We start from the raw sequence: 26734 nt of genomic DNA, 5'->3' as shown, positions 1-26734 counted from the left end.
AGACTTTCAAGGATGTTGCCTGGATTGGGGAGCATGCCTTATGAGAATAGGTTGAGTGAACTCAGCCTTCTCTCCTTGGAGCGACAGAGAATGAGAGGTGACCTGATAGAGGTGTATAAGATGATGAGAGTCATTGATCGTGTGGATAGTCAAAGGCTTTTTCCCAGGGCTGAAATGGTTGCCACAAGAGGACACAGGTTTAAGGTGCTGGGGAGTAAGTACAGAGGAGATGTCAGGGGTAAGTTTTTACTCAGAGAGTGGTGAGTGTGTGGAATGGGCTGCCGGCAACGGTGGTGGAGGTGGATACAATGGGGTCTTTTAAGAGACTTTTGGATGGGTACATGGAGCTTAGAAAAATAGAGGGCTATAGGTAAACCTAGTAATTTCTAAGGTAGGGACATGTTCGGCACAAATTTGTCGGCCGAAGGGCCTGTATTGTGCTGTAGGTTTTCTATGTTTCTATGTTACCTGCTGTGCCAAATGTACCACAATGTTCTGCCTTCTGCATATTCGATCTCAATCATCAGTACACCATCCTCTTCAAAGCTGTCAATAACGATTGATGATATTGGGGTGGTCCAGCAGAGAGAGCCGCCTCACCTTATTCAATGTGCAATACTAGTTGCCCAGCTACAAGAAAGATGTCACTAAGTTGAGAAAGGTTGCAGAGAAAGATTCACAAGATTTTTACCAGGACTGGAGGGCTTGCGTAAAAAGGAGACCCTGATAGGCTACGAGTTATTTCCCTGGAACATAAGAGACTAAAAAGTAATGTTATAGAGAATATAACATAACGAGCACCATAAATAGTCACTTCTTTTCTCCCCAGGGAAAAAATCAAAAACTCCGACCTATTTACTTCTGAGTTTTCAGAATGACACAGGGAATAAAACGTAATGAAAATATCGCCTTGAACTTGCGTACTTCTACATTTTTAAATTTACCAATTAAGAAACTATTTTTGAAAAAAAGCGTTGTTCCCATGGAAACGAATATTACCAACTGTGTTGGAAAAGCATGAGCACAGCAAAAGCCCCTGTGATCTGCCCGATACTCTGGGGGTGTAAAGCGACTGACTCACGGGTGCAGAATGCACTGTGATGCGATGGAGCTGGGTGCAGCGCTGCAAAGCGGAAAGTTGAGGTAATGTGTAAAAAAAGCTCCTTGTTGCCGACGTGCTAATATTAAATATCATGGCGACATAACATCGCTGATTCGACCTTTGGATTTGTGTACACTACACAACTTGGACGGAGAAGGTGGGCGCGGAGCCGGTGCTGATGTGGACGGAATTCAGAGCTGGGCCGGCGGAAGCGGATAGTTCCACCTATCTCTTCTCCTGCCCTGCCCCCTCTGTCAACCCCGCCCCTCCAGCCCGTCTCCCTCCTGTGGCCCCGCCCCTCCAGCCCGGCTCCCACTGTGGCCCCGCCCCTCTGCCCGTCTCCCTCCTGTAGCCCCGCCCCCTCTAGCCCGTCTCCCTCCTGTGGCCCTGCCCCCGCGCGGCTCCGCGGAGCGGCCGATGACGTGGCGCTGCCGGAGCCGCTCGGTGGCGCGCGCCTGCTGAGGCCGAGCCAGAGCCGGAGCCAGGAGCGCAGCGGCCGATCTCGTAGCTCAGTGCCGCCGATATGCCGCTCTGGACCGTGTCTCTGCTGTTGGCGTGTATTAGTCTCAATGTGCTGCGCGGTCGAGCAGATGAACACGACCACACGGTAAGACTGGGTGGGCTCCTTTGCCTCCCGCTCCCGGGGTGGTGGTACAGGCCCCGGGCCGCCCTCATCCCTGGCCTAGTGGCAGTCTCCGATTCCCAAACCTGGTGGCGTGCCCGCTGACCTTCTGCAGTGGCGGCCCAGGGATTGGGGCCCGCCCTTTCTGGCATTTGGTGCGGCCTCAGACCCGAGGCCTAGGGAGCGGCCTCAGGTGGCTAATGGTGTGGATGTGGCGGCTGAGTGACCGATGTCGGCGCGGTACCCAGGCCTGATACAACTATCCAGCGTGTTGGGTAGGAGGAGAGCGATCCGAGATGGTTTAACCTGAAGTGACAGGCTAATTGGTGTTATAGCTGATGAAAAGGCAGCTGGCTGTTAATTCCCTAATTCCAAGTATTAATTGTCTGCATCAGAAACTGTCAATTATTTGATGGTCTGTACAGTATACATTGCACCCCCCCCCCCGCCACTCTGTTTCTGTTGACAGCTCGGGGACGCGTATGCTGAGTTGGTGCTCAATTTTATATACGAAGACAACTCAATTATATTAAAAACTGCCTGTGATGCGTACAAGAGCTATTTGGAAAATTGCCTGTCATCAAAGCCAGTTTCTGTAACAAATGTGGTGTTGAATCTTATAATGGCTGAGAATTATTTAAAAGTTAACTTAAATTCTACATATTCTCCACGTTGAGATCAAATATTTGCAGCTGTAGTGAATTAAGAGGACAGGTCTAAACTTCAAAGAGTTGCAGTTGATTGGGTGGACAGGAAGTAGATGTAATATAATCTTAAGAGGTGTGACAGTTTGGAAGGAAGAAGGAACAATGGCAGCATAGACCAGAGGGCACAATTCTAGCAGGGGAATAAGAACAGAACATTCTGAAGTGTAGTTGTAGGTTATCTGAGAAAATGATAAAATTATAAATACAGTTGAGAATGTCAGTGCAAAATAGCCATCATCTATAGTTACAGCTTCAAGTTTTGCTGTAGTTATGGCTGAAACTGGAGCATTGCCTCTGGAAGCAGATCTCTGAGAGGGTGCAGATTTAATATGATTGTAGGGTGAAGGATAGAACATCAAAGCACAGTACAGGCCCTTAAGCCCATGATGTTGTTGCGACCTTTTAATCTACTCTAAAATACATTGGACTCTTCCCTCCCATAATGCCCTCCATTTTCTATTGTCTATGTGCCTATCTGTTAATGCTGGTAAGTCTACCTCAACTGCCACCATTGGTAGTGCTTTCCATTCACCCAGTACTTTCTGTAAAAACAACTTGTCTTTGATATTCTACCATATTCTTTCTTCCATTTACCTTAAAATTATGTTCTCTTGTATTAGCCATTTCTCCCTGGGGGAAAAGTCTCTGGCTGTCCGCTCAAACTTTGTCTCTTATCATCTTATACATATCTAGCAAGTTCTCTCTCATTGTTCACTCCAAAGAGAAAAGCCATACCTCAATCAATTCTTGCAAAATATGCTCTACAATCTAGTCAGTATCCTGGTAAATCTTTGCACTCTCTCTAAAGTTTCCATATCCTTCCTGTAATTGTTGTTAGTTAGTATGGCATTCACACTTCTAAAGTGGCCAGGGAGGGGCAAATGCGAGTCTGTCCTTTCGGGAGCTGAGATTGGCTCAGTCTTCATCTGGCACCTCATCCATAGCCGTTCCAACATTGGTGGTCCTGAGCTAGCATCGCCTGATGGAGTCCTTGAAGCACACAAGTCTCCACACAACATCAACATGTTAATCCAGGTTGTGGAGGTTTCCTGTAATGAGGTGACCAGAACTGAACACAATATTCCAAGTGTGACCTAAGCAGGGATGTGAATAGATAAGGTGAATTAATCTGATGTAAATAACTAAGGGTATGGACAATTATTGGAGAATCAGTTCCAGCTGCTATTGGGTTCAGTTTAAGGGGCACACAATGAAGCAGGTGTGAAGAAACAAACGTAACTTATTTTTAAGCAACACACACAAAAAATGCTGGTGAACGCAGCAGGCCAGGCAGCATCTGTAGGAAGAGGTACAGTCAACGTTTCGGGCCGAGACCTTTTGTCAGCATTTTTTGTGTGTGTTGCTTGAATTTCCAGCATCTGCAGATTTCCTTGTGTTAACTTATTTTTAAATTCAGACCTTATCTAAAATTTGAATTTACTGGGATCTGGGCACCGCTGGTAAAATGGAATTTATTGCCTAATCGTACATTATTTACATAAGGCACTGTCTTGCACAACTGAAGTCCATCATTTCAATGCTGGTGATTTGTTCTGTGTATTCTCAAGTATTAGGTTCTGTACATCCACTTGAGAAGTACTTCATCACATTCTGAGCACACTGTGCCGATGATAAAAGACTTTGGAGACTTCACCAATAGGTTGCTTGGTGTAGGATACTCAGCCTCTGAGCTCCTTCAAACGCAATGAGTTTCTGGTTAAAGTTAACCACTAGGATATTGATAATAGTGGAGTTGGAATGATTTGGGAATGTTTGGTTTAAAAGACAACTGCATTTGTATCTAAAGGGAACAATTTGCAGGGTTCTGGGGTGGGTTGGAGAGTAGAGCAGGCTGGGTTGTTCTTATTTTGGGATGATGTGGACTGGACAGAGTGAGTAAACCCATTCTGTGCTATAATGATTCAGTGGTTCTGGGAAGTGTATGAGCTTGACCATCAAAGTAACTGATTATTCTTGCCAGGGCTATCGATACACTGATTAGATATATTACATTAGATATGAGTTACAGTGTTCTGTCTCTTGAGAGAACATTGGAAATGTCTTGTATTTTATGGGTATAGTTGTTGCTGGCAGTTGGACTACTTGAATCTGCCAACCTCCACTTTAAATATACCTGGCACTTGGGACAGTTTGACAGTGAGGCAGTGGGCATCAAACAAGCATTGTGATAGTTAGTCTATTAATTAATATCACAATTAATTGATATTCAGAGTGATCTATGTCAGGAAGATCATCTGTATCCAAGAAAGATGTTAGTTTTTTTTTATCCCAATTTCCTTCCTTATAACAAAACAATCCAAATTGTTAAGGTCAATAATAAAAAGGGTGCCAACACCAACTTCTTTATTATATCATTAGTTACAGGTTTCTAATTACGAAATAAACCTTTCACCATCATGATCAGTCTCCTATTATCAAACCAGTTTTGGATCCAGCTTGGCAATTTGCTTACCTCCAATGGTGTCCAATCTCTTGCCTAGTCTCCCATGTGCGTCCTTTTCCAAGACCTTTGTGAAAAGTCATTCAGGCTTACATCAACCTGTTCTTCGTTCATTTTGTTACCTCTTCAAAACTTCACATACAATTGCAAGGAAAAGTTTGTGAACCCTTTGAAATTATCTGGTTTTCTGCATTAATTATTCAGAATGTGTTCTGATCTTCATCTGTCACAACAATAGACAAATACAGTCAGCCTAAACTAATAGCACAAGAACAATTTTACTTTTCATGTCTTTATTGAACACATTGTTTAATCATTCACAGTCCTGGCTGTACGGAGTATGTGAACCCTTGTATTTAGTAACCTCCTTTAGCAGCAATAAGCTCCACCAAACATTTCCTGTAGTTGCTGATCAGACTTGCACAACGGTGAGGAATTTTAGATTACTGCTCCATAGAAAAGCATTTCAGTTCATCGGTATTTCTGGGATACTTTGCAAGAACAGCCCTCTTCAGGTCATGCCACAGCATCTCAATTAGGTTAAGGTCTGGACTCTGTTTTGGCCATTTCAAAACACAAATTTTCTTCTTTTTAAATTGTTCTGTTGTTGATTTACTCTTGTGTTTTGGATCATTGTCTTGTATCATCCTACTTCTATTAAACTTCAGGTGACAGACCACTACCCTGATAGTCTTCTGTAAAATGTCTTGATACAATACTAAATTCATTGTTCCCTCAATGATTGCCAGCTGTCCAGGCCCTGAGGCAGCAAAGCAGTCCCAAACCATGATGCTCCTTCCACCAAGCTTCACCGTTGGGATGAGGTTTTTTGGGTTGGTGTGCATTTCTGCCTAAAAGTTCAACTTTTGTCTCATGTATCCACCGAACATTGTCCCGTAAGTGTTGTGGAACATCCAGGTGGTCTTTTGCAGATTTGAGATGTACAGCAATAGTTTTTTTTTTTGCAGAGCAGCAGTTTCCTCCGTGCTGTCATTCTCATTCAGTGTTTTTCTTATAGTGGGCACATGACAGGGACTTAAGCAAGTTCTGGAGATTTCTGCAGGTCTTTTGCTGTTACCCTTGGGTTCTTTTACACTCTTTCTGCATTACATGTTGTGCTCTTGGTGTGATCTTTGCAGGATGCTCACTCCTTGGGAGAGTAGAAATGGTACTGAAATTCCTCCATTTGTAGACAATTACTCTTACTGTGGACTGATGAACACTCAGGTCTTTAAAAATGCTTTTGTAGCCCTTTCCAGTTTCATGCATCTGTACAATTTTTCTTTTAAGGTCCTCTGAAAGTTTTTTGATCAAGGCATAGTGCACATAAGCAGTTCTTTTTCGAGAAGGGCAGGCAGTTTCAGTAACGTGAATTTGTGTGTCTTTTTTTATAGGGCAGGGCACCTCTACAACCCACACCTCCAATCTCATCTCATTGATTGGAATACTCCAGATAACTTTTGTAGACAGTATTATCCCAGAGATTCACATACTTTTTTGAACCTAGACTGATTTTTTTTTTTAAATCGTCAGTATTGCGGAGAAGTACAATTGTTAGTGTGTTATTTAGGCAGATTGTGTTTGTTTATTATTGTGACTTAGATGAAAATCAAACCACCTTTTATGAGTTATGCAGACCAACAGTTAACTGCAAAGCATTCACAAACTTTTTTCTTGCAACTGTGTACTACTTGGACAGGATGTCCCTCTATGTTTTCTATGTTATCTTTGATTAATCCTCGCTTTTCCAAGTACCCAATAACCTTGTTCCTTAGAGATTTTTTCCAGTGATTTCCCTACCACTGATGTTAGTCTCAGTAACTATGTGGCTTATCCCTGTTGCCTGGACAAAATGTTCATATTGTCCTCCTCCTCTGCTCATCTGGCACCTCAGCTTGGCCAGTGAAGACTTAAACATCTCTTCTACAGCCCCAGAAATGTTTTCCTTTGCCTCTCAGCAATCAGGGATACATCACTTACGGCCCTAGGATTTTATTCACCTTTGATGCTCCTAAAACATCTAATTTTTTTTTAACTAGTGGTTTGTTTTAGTATTCTCTGAATTCTCAAATTTTCTTTCTCGTCAGTGAGTACAGGAACTTTTGCACAGGTCCTGTCTTTTGGTATTGAAATTGGCTTTTTCCCCAACTTATGACCCCAACTTGTAGCCTGTAAGGAATTTGTAGCTTCTCATGACCACATAGGTTCCCTCTGGTTGCTCCAGTTTTCTCCCACATCCCATAGACATACAGGTTAGGTTAATTGTCACATGGGTTTAATCGGGAAGCTGGGGCTCATTGGGCCAGAAGGGCCTGTCACCGTGTTGGTAAGTCTAAAAATCGTCTATATACTCTCATAATTACCTTGAAACTTATAGTTGTGGTCAGTATCACCAAAATATACACCTTCTGACATTTTCGAATACTTACCAAATAAAACATTGAACAGTACAGCATAGGAACAAGTCCTTTGTTCCCTGATGTTTGTGCTGACCACAATGCCAAATAAAGCTGCATATCTGCCTATTCGTTGTCAATATCCCTCAATTTCCTGTCTATTCATCTGCCCATCTGAATGTCTCTTAAAAGATGGTATTATATCTGCTTCCATCACTTCCTCTGGAAGCGTGTTATAGGCACCTGCCACTCCCAATGTCAATAACTTGCCATGTAATTCTCCTTTAATCTTTCCCCCATCACCTTAAAACTGTGCCCTCTAGAGTTTGCAGTTTCCGTTCTGGGAAAAAGACTGTTAACTGTCTCCCTGATCATAAGTTTTTTTCTACTTCTATCAAGTCATCCTTCAGTCTTGGGCACAATTCAAAAATTCCACCTCTGATGCACCTTTCACGAGATGATCCCAGTTAATATTGGGGAAGTTGAATTGCTCCACTGCTCTATCCTTATAATTCTTACACTTCTCTGTGATTTGCCTATAAATCTACTTCTGTATGTACATGTACTCATGTGTCACTGTGCTAGGGTTCTCCCTGGGGCTTTATTATTTATTATGTAAGTCCAACTCTGATTTAACTTCAAAAAAGCATTACCTCACACTTGTTTGAGTTAAATTCCATCTGCCATTACTTTCCCATTTGATTTAGATCCTCATATAACTTTGGTGAACTTACTTCACTATCTACCACATAATTAATTTTGATGGCATCCACATCATTAATATAAATGGCAAATGCCAGTCCCTGCAGCAGAGTACTGGTCTTAGGTCTTCAATCTGAAAAAAGCAACCCTCTAATACCACCCTCTGACCCTCCCACCAAGCTGATTTTGTACCCATTTTGCTATCTCACCCTGGGTGACACATGAGTTCACCTTTCGGACCAACCTACCATGCTGGACTTTATTGAAAACCTTCCTAAATTCATGTAAGTATTTACTGGTCTCCCATTAATACTCTTGGTCACCTCTTCAAACAAAAAGTGAATTAAGTTCTCAAAATCACTATTCAAAACTATGTTGACTATCTCTGACCAGTCTTGCCTTTCCAAATCCAGGTAGATCCTGTATCTCAGGAACCACTCCGGTAACTTGCCTACTACTGATGTTAGGCTCACTAGGCTGTTGTTCCCTGGCTTTTTCCTTGCAGAACTTCCAGACTTCCAAATACCTCAGCATAGTTAAGGAGGATATAAAAGTCTTTGCCGGAGGCCAAACAAATTCTTCCCTTGCCGCCCACAGCATTCCAAGGATGCACCTTGACAGGTCATAGGAATTTATCTCCCTATGCACCTCAAGACTGCCAACACTAACACATCCTCTTTCTTAAGAATGATAGGTTGGTTGAGAAAGGGGTCAGTCTCATTTAGACAATTTATTAATTGATGTATATTTTCTTCTTTCATGTCTGTGTGGTGCTGGGAGTGATTACATTTATTTTCTATCTTCTAATTGTCCCTTAACTTGGATAAGAAAGATTGTGTTACATGGTGTTGTCTGAAGGTCAGGCCAGCTATGAATGTACCTGAAGGACATTAGATGACCAATTGGAATTTTATGTAAGTCCAGTATTTTAATGTATTTTAAACATTTCTTTTGAAATTATTTTTATTTCTATATTCTAGATTTGATTTTGTTGAAAGTCTGGTGGTTCAGTTGCATTCCTTGCAGATAATTGGAACTTTGAAAAGAAAATGTGGAGATGAAACAACCTGGAGGTGTAACCACCTGACTGGTTAATAACGTTGAGGGGACAAGGTGGTGGTTTGAAGAGAGCTGGATTTGGCATTCTGATTCAATAGAGCATCCTGACTGGGACTCCCAAGTCCCTTCGCACATCTGAATTCTAAATTTTTTCTCCTCTCCTGTTTAGAAAATAATCCAGATATTTATTCTTCCTAACAAAGTGCATAACCTTACACTTCTCTACGCTGTGTTCCATCTGGCAATTCTTTACCCACTATCCTAACCTGTCCAAGTCCTTTGGCAGACTTCCTGCCTCTGCAATACTACCTGTGCCTCCACTTATCTTTGGTATTGTCCACAAAACTGGCAGCTATCAGCTGTAAGTTCAAACAATCAAGCTTGCAACTATGGTGTTTTTATGAAATCTGGGCAAAATAAATAACCAGACTAAACTGCAAGCTGTTCTCATGCGAATTATGACTGTGGTCATTATCTATTGATGGTGATGAGACTGAGTGTCAAATGGAGATAGAAACAAAGGGTTTTCATAATATTCATTAGCTCATGTGGAAAATGAAACAGTGTTCAAGTTTTGGGTTGCCCAGTCTTTTATCAGAATAAAAAAAAGTAGAAAACAAACATTTAAGTTCTAAAGTTGAGAACAAATGGAATGCTTGTGATAAGGCAAAGGCAGACTGAACAATGTAAACAGTGGTGTTGCTGCCTAAGAGAAGATGAAGGCTTGTTGATCACAGCTACTTTCTGGAGGAGATATAAATTGAGGAAAATAAGTAAGGGCAGAGGAGTGGATTAAAACAAATATTGCTGAAATTGAGAGAAACAGAGCACATCTTTTGTGAAAATCTAAAAATAAAGCTGGATGGTGGAAATACCCAGCAGCTGTAGTATATCAGGCAGGCTGTGTTGTCTTGGATGATGTTGAACCATCCAAGGATCGAAGCTTCAACAACATAATTGACTTCAAGCAGCATTTGTGGGAAGAGAAACAGAATTGCTGTTTCAGTCCATGAGGTCATTGACCTGCCCCTACAATATAATAGTTTAACAATATACAGTTTAATGCCTCTGACTGGAAGATCATTGATTTGGAATGTTAACTCCCTCCAAGTTGCTATCTGACCAGCTTTATTTTCATTTCAGAGTTCTATGGCCTGTTTATTTAATATAAATTTTTGGTCAAGAGCAAGATGCACTTCAGGGCACAGTAACCTGTTTGGTTTCTATATGCATATCAGTTATGCCATTCACACTAATAGGATGAAGCTACAGATACACTGCAGCATTTACCAAGGCTACTTTGATAACGTTTGTCTAACTTCAATTTATCAAGAAAGACAAACACCTGGAAATATCACCACCACCATTCTCAAGGCAAATTATATTCCAACTTAGAAATACAATAGAATCCAGTCAATTGAGGTACATCGGGATCAGTATATTTTGGCCCAGTTAAGCAGCTGCCTAATTAGCTGAAGTTTCATGGCAATAGTTAAAAAGTAAAACTAAGTGGCAGAGTATGTATTTAAATGAAATACAGAACAAATTAGAACACTATCAGTACTATAGTGCTATAAAACTGTATTAGTTCCTAATAGTTATCAGTGGAGCTGCGGCGTTCGTTGACTGTAAATGAACAAAATCGGCACAGACACCTAGTATAAATAATGGACTTCATACAATGCTATCGACAATTGCATCCTCCAAATCTTCATTTTCATTGTAACATTTAAGATAATTATCGATAACTTCAAATTCTTCACAGTTCCTAATTCGTTGCAGTAGTGAAATCATTTCCTTTTCACTCCTACCCATTTCTGGCATCTCCAAGTTAAATGCCGGAAACCATGGTGAACAAAACGGTTCTGAATTTTCTTACTACGTATTTCTTGCCAACTTTCAGTGACAAAATTCACTGCTTTTTCAACACAAGCACACGCAACTGGCGCTATTTAAAAACTGTTTGCTCTATGCATGATGTAGAGTGTAACAATCACAAATGCACTTGACTGACACTAGTTAGAAACTGTCTGGCAACAGTCTCCAGCCTCAGTTAAGTGGCATAGTGTCCAAAATAAATGAAGGGAATCCCAGCTATTTTTTGGATTAGTTTTTCTTTTAAGAGTTGTCCCAATTAACCATAATCTATACTGTAATTTCTTCTGAGCTGCTGGGTCAGCATAATGGGCACTCCACCAACTGCAATGCTTTTGATCTAAGCATCGCGACAGGCAAGGGAGGCCGTTCATTTCAGTAAAGGTCTATCCAATTTTTTTAGAAATACTAATGTTTCCATATATAACTTGCTCTTTTTCCTCCACTCTTCCCTTTAAAATTGCCTGGTACTCCAGTTTCTGTCCTGTCTTTGAGCTCACACAGTTTACTGGAACATTTATTGTGTAATATATTAAAAGTAAATGTAAGTGTTAAAGTATTAATAGGAGGTAAATATGCCAGTGTGGTACCACCGAAGTTTTTTTGTTGGTGGGGGTAAGGTCGTTGCCTTGTTGCTGCTTGTGCTTGAGAGGGAGAGTTGAGGTGGTGGGCTTTGGGGTTCTAACGTTTTAACTGTCATTCATTCTTTGGGGCACTTCTCTGTTTTCGTGGATATTTGCGAAGAAAAAGAACTTCAGGATGTATATTGTATATATTTCTCTGACATTAAATGTACTTATTGCTTGTATTCCTTTTTTGTGGAAATCCTCTCATTGTATTAATAAATTCAATTAGTATACCCAATTATCTTTGAATGTTTACACTTACGCACATATGATCCACTGCTAATTTAATACAGAGCAGTGAATTTGTAGGCTAAGTACAAAGCAGCTGTTTATGAAGTCAGAGTTACATACCTAGCACCATCAGAAATATTGAAAATTGTTCAAAACTTAGAAATATTTATTTATTCTTCATTCTTTTGCTGTTTTATTTTACAGAATACATACTAGTGTAATATTCCTCAATTTTATTTTAAAAGTTTACAAATACTTAATTAGTTTGGCGTAGCATTGTAAGTGCTGTGCTCTGGTGTTCTTTGTGCATTATTTTAAGCGATAAGTTTCTGTCTCACAGGAATTTGGTGCTTTTTGTTTATGAAGTTATAAATCAGCTTTATTTGTCACATGTACTTTGAAATTTCAAAACATACATTGAAATGCATCATTTTCATCAACAACCAACACAGTCTGAGGATGTGCTGGGGGCGCCCCACTAGTGTAACCATGCTTCTAGCGCCAACAAGCATGCCCACAACTGACCAACCCTAACCCATATGCCTTTGGAATATGGGAAGATGCTGGGCTACCCAGAGGAAACCCACGCAGTCACAGGGTGATTGTACAAACCCCTTATACACAGTGGTGGGAAATGAACCTCAGTTACTGGCACTGTAAAGCAGTATGCTGAAGAGATATGATTAACTGCATTCTATGGTACAAGTATGTATGTTTCCTCCTTCCCACCCTTGTCTTCATTGGCTCTTTTTAAAATAAAAATCGGCTTATTTTGATGCATTGTAACTGCCATGTGGAATTTCCCAATTATCTGGCATTGTGTCAGTTGCTATTAAGCTGCAAATTAGCCTGTGTTTGTATATACAGAAATAAGGAGGGTGGGGAAAAATATGACCAAATAGCTCCTTTTGCAGAGAAGAGGAAGGGCTTTGAAACATTTTACTGGGGTAAGCAAAAAAATGTAAACAATTCTAAAAAGGGGATAAGTAGACAATTTTAATAAAATATTGGTTAGAACAGAATATCCAAATTAGTTTCAGTCATCACCCAGTGATAAAATTCAGTAACTCTGTTCGTTTTTATTTGTATTTTCAGTAAAATTTGGAGAGAATGAGACTAAACAATCAATGCAAAACTAGGAAAATGCAGTTAAGTTGAACTTTGCTACGTTTTCATGGAGGTCCCTGCAAACACCCAAATATTTCTGCTGGGCTAGTTTCAAAGACTGGAAGATCTTGTAATAGTTATTATCATGAGGGTCAAGGTATTAGAGAATATAATTGGACTAAATCTAGACAACTTATCAGGTCCCAATGGCCTGCATCCAGGGGCTATAAAGGAAGCATGCAGGAAGGGACCAGTTGATTGGAAAACCACATTTGGCTTGATTATTCAAGAAGGGAGGAAGATAAAAAGCAGGGAACTATAAGATCTGTTGTTGGCAAGATAGTGGCATCTATAGTCAAGGAAGAAATAGTTAATCATTTTTAAAAATTTCAAACAATCTGCTGGAGGACCTCAGTGGGTCAAGCCACTTCTGTGCACATCATCCAATTTGCCTCCTGCATTTGTTTCTCCTAATGTGGCCTCCTCTACAGTGGCAAGTGGATCAGGTGATGATCCACAGAGCATGTGCACTCTGTCTGTAGTGGTCATCCTGAGCTCCCAGTTGCATGCCATTTCAATTCCTCTTCCTCATCTCATACCAACCTGTCCATCCTTGGCCTTCTCCACTTCCAGAATGAGACGTGACACAAACTGGAGGAACAATTGAGTAGTCTATAACTGAATGGTACTAACATTAAATTTTCTAATTCCAGGTAATCCTTATCTCTTTGTTCTGACCCTCACCAAAACACTTTGTCCTTATGATGCACCTCTGTTCTTGCTACTTTTGTCTCCTTTTCCATACCCCTGCACCCAAATCATGAAGTGCCAATAAATCTAAGCATTTTAGTGTACAAGTCAGAAAACGTTAGAGGGCAGGTATATCCAATATTTGGGAAGCTAAATAACATATTGATCTTTATTGCAAAAGAGCTGAACTTTAGAAATAGGTATTCAGTTGTACCTTGTACTGATGTATTGATTTAAGCTAATTCATGGGATAAATGTTATCCTGTCAAAGTGGCTAAAAAACAGATTAAAGTTCTTAGGTGTTCAGAAAAATGTAAGATCCCTAGGAGGGCACTGATGGAGTAGATGTTGAGCAACAAACCATCTGCTGGATGGTTTCAGTTGTTTGTGCAGCATTTGTTCCTCCAGCAGATGGTTTGTTACTTTGTATTCCAGTATCTGTAGTCTCTTGTGTCTCCAGGGTAGTTATTGAGATATTTTCATTAAATGGTGAATCTTGAACAAGAGAATGGAGTTACAAGATTGGGGGCAGTCACTTAAAACTGAGTTGAATAGTTACTTCATTGAGGGCATTTGTAGAAGATAAATTTCTGAAAGATCCGATAATTGAGGACTATAGAGAAATGGCATAGAAGTGATGATGAAATAAGGGTAGATCAATATTGATCATATTGGAGAATGAGAGGCTGAGTGACCTGTGCTGTTACTTATGTGATATTTTCCTTGTGCCTTGTTGCCTCATTATACAACATGGGCAATTGAACTTTTTTTAGTTAAGGAATTCAGATTCCTTATAGATGGAATGTTAATTAAACAGAACTATGTTGCTATGACTTTGAAAAACCTTTCAAGACAAAAGGGAAATGGAACATATCAGAATTTAGTTTGGAGACAATTTGAGGTGAGTTGTATGATCAAGAAAGGCTGAAGAATGGTTCTTAAATGTAAGCATTTACTAGCATGTGTGCAGGCAGTTGATTGACAGAGGAATACTTTCTAGGTAGGTTTTTAAAAAACTGGTGCATATGTTGAATAAGGAATCATGAGTCTAGGTTTTAATTCTGATTATCGACATCAGAGACTCGTATGTGTGAGAGAAGATTCCTGATAGCAGCAGGATTGGGCCATTCATCCCATCATGTCTGCCCCATCATTCAATCATAGCTGATTGTTTTTTCTCAACCCTGTTACCTTCTACCCATAGTCCTTATCAATCTCTCCCTTAAATACACCCAATGACATGGCCACCACAGTCCTCAGTGGCAATAGGTTCCACACATTCACCACCCCGTGACTGAAGAAGTTCCTCCTCTTCTCACTTCTAAATGTATGTCCGATTACAGGTTTCCCCCACCATCCGAAGGTAGAGCGTTCCTATGAAACGGTTCGTAAGCCGGAATATCGTAAGGCAAAGAAGCAATTACTATTTATTTATATGGGAAAAATTTGTGAGCGTTCGCAGACCCAAAAAATAACCTACCAAATCATGCCAAATAGCACATAAAACCTAAAATAACAGTAACATATAGTAAAAGCAGGAATGATATGATAAATACACAGCCTGTATAAAGTAGAAATACTTTTCTACAATCATTGCCGCACTGTTCTCCGCAGTGAAAATCTCACGCAAGCGCTCTCAGCCAAAACACGGCGCAAGTGCTCTTGGCAAAAACACGGCGCAAGCACTCCCGGCAAAAACACTCTCTCCAGTAACCTTTAAGCTATGAAGCTGCCAAATCATACCAAATAACACGTAAAAATACACAGCCTATATAAAGTAAAAATAATGTATGTACAGTGTAGTATCACGGGAATGGGGAAGACAGCGCCGAGCACACTGATGATGAGTTGTTGGAGGTTGGGGTGGTACAGTGGTCCCCAACCTCCAGGCTGCTGACCGATACCGATCTGCGAAGCATGCAGGGGTGCAGCGGTGGCCGGGACGCACCCAGCACATCTTTAAGAAAAAAGCGGAAATAAACAAGCTAAATAATTAGTCCTTCCAGCTGAGGTGACACTTCACCTGTGAGTCGGCTGGGGTGATATACTGCATCCGGTGCTCCTGATGTGGCCTTCTATATATTGGCGAGACCCGACGCAGACTGGGAGATCGTTTCACTGAACACCTACGCTCTGTCCGCCAGAGAAAGCAGGATCTCCCAGTGGCCACACATTTTAATTCCACGTCCCATTCCGATATGATATCCACGGCTTCCTCTACTGTCAAGATGAAGCCACACTCAAGTTAGAGGAACAACACCTTATATTCCGTCTGGGTAGCCTCCAACCTGATGGCATGAACATTGACTTATCAAACTTCCGCTAATGCCCCACTTCCTCCTCGTACCCCATCCGTTATTTATTTATATACACACATTCTTTCTCTCTCTCTCCTTTTTCTCCCTCTGTCCCTCTCACTATACCCCTTGCCCATCCTCTGGGTCTTTCCCCCCTCCCCCTTTTCTTTCTCCCTGGGCCTCCTGTCCCTTGATCCTCTCATATCCCTTTTGCCAATCTACTGTCCAGCTCTTGGTTCCATCCCTCCCCCCCCCCCCCCCACCGTCTTCTCCTATCAATTTGGATCTCCCCCTCTCCCTCCCACTTTCAACTCTCTTACTAGCTCTTCTTTCAGTTAGATCTGACGAAGGGTCTCAGCCCGAAATGTCGACTGTACCTCTTCCTAGAGATGCTGCCTGGCCTGCTGCGTTCACCAGCAACTTTGATGTGTGTTAATTAATTAGGTGCTCCCCGGCACGTAAATGTCGGCCCAGATCAGAGGTGAGGCAATCGGCAGGAGGAGAGATAGCAGCACACCACACGTGCGCAGCCTTCCAGTGAAAATGATATCGTATCCGTTAAATAGGGGCCATGGACAATTCTGATTTGATGGAGACAGACATGAAAGCACAGAGGAACATCTGGAGAAATTTCTGAAATGCAGGTCTGCTGCTGTTGTTACTGCGCGATCAAGAATCTTTCCAGAGGAAAGGCCTCAAAATCCCCGGCTTTGCCGGCTGTTTGCGACAGAGTTTGAGGTCGAATCGTTTGGATAGAGATGGTGCTCGGTACTCTGTGTCGGAGAGCTGATTGGAGGCTCAAAGTTTTCGGACGACTCAGAGTCAGACTGTGGTCGGGTATGGCGGGGAGAGTTTTTCTTCCTTCTCTCCTCTGCGTGAGATGTGGGACATTTGAGAGACTTTGAACTTTTTACTGTGCTCATGGACTGTTCTTCATTAAGCTATGGTATTGTTGCACTGTTGTAACTATATGTTATAATTATGTGGTTTTGTTTGTTTTTTAAGTCTTGGTCTGTCCTGTGTTTTTGTGATATCACGCCAGAGGAAACATTGTATCATTTCTTAATGCATGCATTAACTAAATGACAATAAAAGAGGACTGCGTGTCTTCATAATCTAAAAAATTAATTAGCTTGTTTATTTCGGCTTTTTTTCTTAAAGATGTGTTGGGTGCGTCCCGGCTACTGCTACATTCTCCGCGGCAATGTATCGGTCCGCGGCCCGGGGGTGTCATCTCATTGTTGTCTGTTTCCATTAGGACAGGCAGGTCATCTTCTTCTATGTCTGCCTGCCTCGATGTCGAAGGTCAAGATTTGTCATCTGCTGTGGCTGATGTGGAAGGCTTGAAAAACGACAGTATGCTTGACTGCTTAGCCTCGCGCATTTTTTCTATCATACAGTTCTTTGTAAGGACTCAAACCATCTTGCAAATATGTCCTAAACCGACGAACCCTTTCAAAATTAAAGTCGTATTTTTCTGCAATCATTGAAGCAAAAATCTCACACAGTTGCTTCACGTTCAGTTCCTGGACAACTTCACTTTCGGTCCGTTCGCTACTGCATTCGGTTTTGATTGTTATACTTTCCTCTTCCAATTGCATCAGCTCTTCATTTATCAGTTCTTGGTCATGGGATGCCAAAAACTCTTCAACATCATCTTCGTCAACTTCCACAAGCCAAACTCACTTTGTCCTTACTTCGTTCACCATGATCAAAATGCTTAATTATGTCTAGTTTTACACTAAGTGTAACACCCTTACGAGCTCTTTTAGGCTTTTCTGATACCTTAGAACTCATCTTGCTAACGGCTGCTCACAGACACATGTTTAAGCAATGCCGGGTAGAATGCAGTTCCGGGGAGGGCGCTGCCTTTTATCGCGCACTGCCTTTTTTTTGTAACAGTGAAAACACCTTCTGTTAGCGAAAACGGGTGAAAACACCTGTTAGTGAAAACAGGTAACTAATGTAAGTCTTTCGTAACAGCGAGGTTTCGTAAAGCGAACGTTTGAAAAGCTGGGGACACCTGTATTCTGAGGCTGTGCCCTCATCTTAGAATGGCCTGCTAATGAAAACATCTTCTCCATGTCCACTTCAACCGGGCTTTTCAGTATTCTGTAGGTTTCAATGAGATCCCTCCTTCTGAATTCCTTCAAGTACAGGCCCAGAACCATCAAATGCTCTCGTATGTTAAGATATTCTGGCCTCTTATTGAAGCAACTATTGGATTTGAAACTTTAATTAGTGTTAAACTACTGCTTTTTAACTTCTCCAGAAAGTTACTCTTAATAGTTGAGGACAGTCACAACCATCTATGCATCAAAATCTACAGTCTGCTGATAATTCTTAAGATTAGAGGAGAAAGAAGTCACACATCAAAAAAAGCCAGGTGTACTTTTTGCTAGTTTGCTGCTTTTAGTATTTTTGCTGGTTGGTATTACACTTTGTCTAAGTGTCCTGAGTTTGATTTGAATTCTGCTTGAAATGTTAGGAATGCAAAGGTAAGTCATTAGTTTAAGCAGTCCATACTAAATTGGTTGCTGACACTTGCCTATGTGTAAGGGGCTGAATAGGTGGAATACTGGTAGGTGTACAAGTGTATGATAGAAAGGAGTCAAAACCTCAGGATTGGTGTTGAACATACACTTGTCACAGTAGATTGTACAAAACAAACTGAATTGGTGCACAGCTCAGATTCAGTGGTTTAAACATTACAGAACATGTGTTTCTAAGTAACATTTTAATAATTACATTTAACCACATAATTACAGTAACTGTGGTGGAATAAAGATCTACATAATACTTTAGTTTAAGTTTGTGCCTTTTGGAGAATTTCCTGTTTCTGATTTAAGCCGCCTGGAGTATTGATTCTGTATTTTCCTCTGGTGTTGATTTTGGTTATAAAGTCAGTGCCAACAGACAAAATCTGGTCTTCTAAGTGATTATATATCACCCACTTTTGATAGTTAATAAAATTTGCTCTTTAAGACATGAGAGCAGAATTGGTCCATTTGGCCCATTGAGTCTTTTCAGCCATTTTATCTTGGCCGATTTATTATCCCACCCCATTCTGCCTTCTCCTTGTAACCTTTGACACCCTGATTAATCAAGAACCTATCAACCTACACCTTAAATATACCCAATGACTTGGCTTGCACAGCTGTTGACAATAAATTCTATAGATACACCACCGTCTGGCTAAAAAAAAATTTCCTCCTCTCTGTTCTAAATGGATGTCCCTCTATTCTGAGGCTGTGCCCTCTGGTTCTAGAGACCCTGCTCTAGGAAACATCTTCTCCACATCCACTCCATCTAGGCATTTCAATATTCAATAGGTTTCAATGAGAATCCCCCCCCCCCACTCTTCTAAACTCTAGTGAGTCCAAGCCCAGAGCCATCAAACGCTCCTCATATGTTAACCCTTTCATTCCTGGAATCCTCCTGAGCCTCCTCTGGACCCTCACTAATGCCAGTACATCTTTTCTTAGATAAGAGGCCTAAAACAGCTCACAATACAAAGTACGGTCTGACCAATGCCTTATAAACTCTCAGCATTGCATTCTTGCTGTTATATACTAATCCTCTTGAAATGAATGCTGACACTGCATTTGCCTTCCTTACCACCAGCTGAACCTGCAAGTTAACCTGCAGGGAATCCTGCACAAGGACTCCCAAGTCCCTTTGTACCTTTGATTTTTGAATTTTCTCCCCATTTAGAAAACAGTCTATACCTTTATTCCTTCTATCAAAGTGGATGACCGAACACCTCCCTGCACTATATTCCATCTACCACTTTTTTGCCCATTCTCCCTATCTGTCTAAGTCCTTTTGCAGTCACCCTGTTTCCTCAACACTACCTGATTTATTTGGGAAGTCTATTGACAGAAGATTCATTTAATGTTTTACTGAAATGTTCATATGGTCATCTTATGTTAGAGAAGCCATTTATTTTTCGAGGTATAACTGAAGCACTAGTAATTTTATCTTCCAACTTGTTTTTTATTAGTACGAAGATAAAGAAGAAGTCGTCTTATGGATGAATACTGTTGGGCCCTACCATAACCGGCAAGAGACATACAAATACTTTTCCCTACCCTTCTGTGCAGGGAAGAAAAAGACTATTAACCATTACCATGAAACATTGGGAGAAGCTCTTCAAGGAGTAGAGTTGGAGTTTAGTGGTCTTGACATCAAATTTAAAGGTAGGATATCTTCCTTTTACCACTTTCTTTGATGTTATTCAAAGTACATGATGGGAAATGCCAAATGTAATTTCGGTTCCAAAATACAATGCCAGAGGATGCAGGCAAGACTGAAAACAGCCAAGAAGTCCTTGCTAAGGATGTAGAGGACTGTGCTGTTCTACAGAAGGTATAGTCTAGTTGATGACCAAAAGGGAGAAGAATGCCAACGGAATGAGGGCGAGGAAATCTGGGAACTTCTCCCAGCAAAGAGATCGGCAAAGATGGAAATCAGAGTTTGAATTCACAAGATCACAAGACAAAGGAGCGGAAGTAGGCCATTCGGCCCATCGAGTCTGCTCCGCAGCTCCCCCATGAGCTAAACTATTCACCCATCTAGTTCCAATTTCCAGCTTTTTCCCCATATGCCTTGATACCCTGACTAATTAGATACCTGTCAATCTCCTCCTTAAACACCCTCAAAGATTGGGCCTCCACAGCCGTATGTGGCAACGAATTCCACAAATCCACGACCCTCTGGCTAAAAAAATTACTCCTCATCTCTGTTTTAACTGGGTACCCTCTAATTCTAAGACTATGGTCACTTGTCCTGGACTCACCCACCAAGGGAAACAACCTTTCCACATCTACTCTGTCCAACCCTTTCAACATTCGAAACGTTTCTATGAGATCCCCTCTCATTCTTCTATACTCTAATGAATACAATCCAAGAGCCGACAGACGCTCCTCATATGTTAGCCCCTGCATTCCAGGAATCATCCTCGTAAATCTTCTCTGAACTCTCTCCAACATCAGTATATCCTTTCTAAGATAGGGGGCCCAAAACTGCACACAGTATTCCAAATGAGGTCTCACTAATGCCCCATAGATCCTCATCAACACCTCCTTACTCTTATACACTATTCCTCTTGAAGTGAATGCCAACATAGCATTCGCTTTCCTTACCGCCAATCCAACTTGGTGGTTAACCTTTAGGGTATCCTGCACGAGGACCCCCAAGTCCCTTTGCACTTCCGATTTTTGAATTTTCTCCCCATCTAAATAATAATCTGCCCGATTATTTCTTCTTCCGAAATGTACAACCGTACATTTGTCAACGTTGTATCTCATCTGCCATTTCTTTGCCCACTCTCCTAAACTGACTAAGTCTCCCTGCAACCTTTCCGTTTCTTCAACATTTCCTGCTCCTCTACCTATCTTGGTGTCATCCGCAAACTTGGCCACAAAACCATTTAATCCATAATCCAAATCATCGATATACATCGTAAAAAGAAGCGGCACCGACCCCTAGTCGGTGCCACGGAACACCACTGATAACCGGCAACCAGTCAGAATAGGATCCCTTTATTCCCACCCTTTGCTTTCTGCCTATCAGCGAACGCTCCACCCATTTCAATATCTTTCCTATAATTCCATGGGCTCTCATCTTATTAAGCAGCCTCATATGCGGCACCTTGTCGAAGGCCTTTTGAAAATCCAAATACACAACATCCACAGCCTCTCCCTTGTCAATCTTATTTGAGATTACCTCAAAAAATTTCAATAAGTTGGTAAGGCAGGATCTTCCATTCATGAAACCATGCTGGCTTCGGCCTATCTTGTCATGCACCTTGAGGTATTTCATAACCTCGTCCTTGAGGATTGACTCCAATATCTTTCCAACCACCGATGTCAGACTAATAGGTCTGTAATTTTCTTTTTGCTGCCTCCTTCCTTTCTTAAATAGCGGAACTATGTTTGCAACCTTCCAGTCCTCCGGAACCATGCCAGAGTCTATTGATTCCTGGAAGATCATTTCCAATGCTTCCACAATCTCCAAAGCCACCTCCTTCAGGGCCCTTGGGTACACCTCATCCGGACCGGGAGACTTATCTATTCTTAGTCCACTTAGCTTCCCAAGCACTTTCTCTCTAGTTATCTTGGCTGTACCTAATTCTATTCCCTGATACCTCTGGCTATCAGGTATATTGCTCATGTCTTCCACTGTGAAGACTGATGCAAAATAACTCATTCAGTTCCTCCGCCATCTCTTTGTTATCCATTATAATTACTCCAGCATCATTTTCAATCGGTCCCATATCTACCCTTGTCACTCTTTTACTCTTCATATATTTAAAAAAACTCTTAGTATCCTTTTTTATGTTAATCGCCAACTTCCTTTCATAATTCATCTTTTTTTTCCTAATGACTTTCTTAGTTTCTTTCTGTAAGTTTTTAAAGGTCTTCCAGTCCTCATTTTTCCCTCTAATTTTTGCTTCCTTGTACACCGTTTCTTTTGCTTTTATTTTTGCCTTAACCTCTCTCGTTAGCCACATTTGTGCCATTTTTCCATTCATGATTTTCTTTTTTCTTGGAATATATTTTTCCTGTATTTTCCTTATTTCTTGTAGGAATTTCATCCAATTCTGCTCTGCCGTCCCTCCATTTAGTTTACCTTTCCAATTGACTTGGGCCAGTTCCTCTCTCATACCACTGTAATTTCCCCTGTTCCACTGAAATATCAATACACCTGATACCAGCTTCTTCTTTTCAAATTTGAAACTGAACTCAATCATATTATGATCACTACTTCCAAGAGGTTCTTTTACCTCCAGTTCCCTAATCGCCTCAGGTTCGTGACACAGCACCCAATCCAAAACAGCTGGTCCCCTGGTGGGCTTCTGGACAAGTTGCAACAAAAAGCCATCCTGTAGGCATTCTACAAACTCCCTCTCCTGAGATCCATTACCTTCCCGACTTTCCCAATCCACTTTCATATTAAAATCCCCCATAATTATCTTGACATTGTCCTTCTGACACGCTTTTTCTATTTCCAGCTGCAACTTGTAGTCCACATCCCGAATGCTGTTTGGAGGCCTGTATATAACTGCTATTAGTGTCTTTTTATCCTTGCCATTTCTTAATTCTACCCATAAGGATTCTACCTCTTCTGATCCTATGTCCCTTCTTTCTATTGATTTGATATCGTTACTTACCATCAGGGCCACGCCACCCCCTTTACCTACCTTTCTATCTTTCCTGTACACTGTGTATCCTGGGATATTCAGCTCCCAATCACATCCATCATTTAGCCATGACTCGGTGATGGCCACAATGTCATACCTTTTAACCTGCAGCTGTGCAGCAAGGTCATCCACTTTATTTCTGATGCTGTGTGCATTTAAGTACGGTACATTTAGATCATTACCTGTTGCCTCTTGTGCTATATTTCTATTTTGCAGCAAATTATCCTGTATGTTCACCAGCCTGTCCTTCTTCCCATCTTTGCTGCACAGTATTTTTGACTTATTTCTATTTTCCTCTTCCTCGATCCTAACACCTTGGTTTTCTTCCCCTTGCCAACTTAGTTTAAACCCTCCCTAACAGCTATATTAAACAATCCCGCTAGGATATTAGTACCTTTTGAGTTCAGGTGTAATCCATCTTTTTTGTACAAGTCATACCTTCCCCAAAATAGATCCCAATGATTCAAGAATTTGAAACCCTGCCCCCTGCACCAGTTACTTAGCCACACATTCATCTGCTTAATTTTGCTATTCTTACCATCATTAGTGTGCAGCTCAGGCAGCAATCCTGATATTATTACTCTGGAGGTCTGGCTTTTCAATTTTCTTCCTAGCTCCCAGTAATCTTTCTTCAGGACCTCCTCTCTTTTTCTGTCTATGTCATTGGTACCAACATGTACCAAGACTTCCGGCTGCTCGCCTCCTCTCCTCAGAATACTCTGGACTCGATCTGAGACATCCCGTACCTTGGCACCAGGGAGGCAACACATCCGGGTATCCTTGTCCGGCTCGCAGAATCTCTTGTCTGTCCCCCTTACGATGGAGTCCCCTATAACTACCGCATTTCTTCTTGCTCTCTTGATTTTGGCACTGGGCAGAATGCTAGAGTCTCGTTCACTGTGGTCCTCCTCTGTCAGGTCTCCCTCTTCAACAGAATCCAAAATGATATATCGATTTCTGAGGGAGACTGTCACAGGGGTGCTATCCACTACCTCTCCATAGGTAGTATCTATCACCTCCTTACTTTCCCTAATTAGCCGAAGGTCATCTATTTCCATCTCCAGCACCTTAACACGGTCCTTCAGGAGCCTCATCTCAGTGCATCTGGTGCAGATGTAATCCTTGGGGAGGCTGGGAGTCTCCCAGGGTCCCCACATCTGGCACTCCAAGCACAACACTAATCCTAGATGCATACCTCTAATGCTACTGTTTGTACCAAATACCAAAAAAATAACTTACTCTGTTACTATGAGACTCAATCGTCACAGGAAGCCTCTTCCCGTCTCTGCCGAAGCCCGCTGAGCCAAGCCCTTTCACTCTGCACCCTCTCACTCCGCAGCCCGCTCCGACGCTGCCCGCTGGATATGGCGGTTTTCTTTTTAAACTGTTTGCACTCAACTGGCTGACGTCACGCGCCTGCGCAGTCTGGCCTCTCTCCTACTCCGAGAAATAAAATGTCTTCTCACTGGAAATCCTTAGCCTCTTACTGCTGTCTTCTTGATCCGAAGAGAAAAAGTCTGCGACTTTCTTCCCCTCTTTAGACTGTTCGCGCTCAACTGGCTGATGTCACGCACCTGCGCAGTCTGGCCTCTCTCCTACTCCGAGAAATAAAATGTCTGCTCGCTGGAAATCCTTAGCCTCTTACCGCTGTCTTCTTGATCCGAAGAGAATTGAGGGGGTGTTGTAGAGCAGAATAGCAATAAAAAAGAAATTCCTGATCTAGAAGGCTGAGGATAGATAGGACTATGAGAAGCAAATTCTTTCTTATAAGGAGCTCTGTAGTTCTAATTCACAAGTAATGAACATGTCACAGAACTTTTTATTGTCAACTTGGATAAATTACACTTGGTTTCTTCAGCTAAATCATTGACATAGATTATTGTGAACAGCCAAGGCACTTCCCCACCAGACAGAGCCTTCTAATCTGAAAATTATTTTCTGTTTTGTGTCTTTTAATGCACATAAGAAAATAAGAAATAGGGAGCAGAACTCAATGATTTAATCACATTTACAACCAATTCTCACCCTGCCCTCACCTTCACACGGTCAATCTTATTCTCAGTGTCCGGTCTCTATCTCAAGGACAGGCTAACCACTTACTATCCATTTATGACTGACTCCGACAGCTATCTTAACCTCTATCCAGCCTGCTCCCTGTAAGGATTCCATTACATTCTCCCAGTTCCTCCATTGAATTTGCTGCGATGATGAACCTACCTATACAGGTGCCTGTGAATTGTCTCCCACATCTTCCCTTCTACCATTGTTAATGAAGACCCTGGCTGTATCTCATCCCTTTCTCACAGCTTGATTCCACCCTCTCTCTTCAGGAACTGAACAAGTATACAATTCTTCTGCTTTACCTTCCATCTAATCCCTCCTCCCCCACTTTCACAGATTATTATCTTGTATTTCTGCCACTTTCTAAGAGATTCCACCATTAGACACATCTTTTCCTCTTCTCCCCTTTTGACATTTCACAAGAACCAGTTCCTTCACATCTCCCTGATCTACCCTTCTTCTCCTTTTTCCTTATGGCATGTTTTCTTGCCTCTGCAGGCAATGCAACACTTGGCCTTTCACCTCTTTCCATTCCCCCCCCTCCCCCACCCTGCCACTTGAATTTCCCATTCCGTTACATAAGGCATAAAAGCAGGAGTTGGCCATCTGGCCTGTCGAGCCTGCTTCGCCATTCAATAAGTTCATGGCTGATCTGGCCATGGACTTATCTCCACCTATCTGCCTTTCCCCCATAACTCTTAGTTCCCCTACTGCAAAAATCTATCCGATCTTGTCTTATATATATTTACTCAGGTAACCTCCTCTGCTTCATTGGGCAGAGAATTCCATAGATTCACCACTCTCTGGGAAAAGCAGTTCCTCCTCATCTGTCGTAAATCTACTCCCCTGAATCTTGAGGCTGTGTCCCCGAGTACTGGTCTCACCCACCAGTGGAAACAGCTTTCTTGCATCTATCTGATCTGTTCCTTTCATAATTTTATATGTTTCTATAAGATCTCCTCTCATTCTGAATTCCAGCGAGTACAGTTCCAAGTGACTCAATCTATCCTCGTAGTCTACATCCCCTCATCTCTGGTATCAACCTGGTGAACCTCCTCTGCACCACCTCCAAAGCCAGTATATCCTTCCTCAAGTAAGGAGACCAGAACTGCACGCAGTACTCCAGGTGCGGCCTCACCATTACCCGATACAGTTGCAGCAAAACATCCCTGCTCTTAAATTCAATCCATCTAGCAATGAAGGCCAACATCCCATTTGCCTTCTTGGTAGCCTGCTGCACCTGCAAACCAATCGTTTGTGATTCATGCACAGCACTCCCAAGACCCTCTGCACAGCATCATGCTGCAATTTTTTTAACCATTTAAATAATGATCTGCTCTTCCATTTTACCTACCAAAGTGGATGACCTGACATTTGCTAGCACTGTATTGCATCTGCCACACCCTTGCCCACTCACTTAACCTATCTATATCTCTCTGAAGCCTCTGCGTATCTAATGAACAATTCACTTTTCAACTCAACTTAGTATCATCAGCATATTTAGATACACTACACTCAGTCCTCTCTTCCAGAT

The 26734-nt window shown here is 41.7% G+C and overlaps 1 protein-coding gene across 1 annotated transcript in view; it reads left to right on the top strand.

Moving 5' to 3' along the window:
• Positions 1 to 1507: 1507 nt before the first annotated feature.
• The window catches only part of tm9sf3 (transmembrane 9 superfamily member 3), a 93483-nt gene continuing 68256 nt past the window's right edge, over positions 1508 to 26734 (top strand). Inside the window, exons 1-2 of the mRNA XM_072282393.1 lie at positions 1508 to 1709; positions 19939 to 20134. Coding sequence (XP_072138494.1) covers positions 1626 to 1709; positions 19939 to 20134 — 280 coding nt within the window. The 5' untranslated portion in view covers positions 1508 to 1625. The remainder of the gene's footprint in view (positions 1710 to 19938; positions 20135 to 26734) is intronic.

Source organism: Mobula birostris, chromosome 18, assembly GCF_030028105.1.
Source record: "Mobula birostris isolate sMobBir1 chromosome 18, sMobBir1.hap1, whole genome shotgun sequence".
NCBI lineage: Eukaryota > Metazoa > Chordata > Chondrichthyes > Myliobatiformes > Myliobatidae > Mobula > Mobula birostris.
This window is presented reverse-complemented; position numbering and strand designations above follow the sequence as displayed.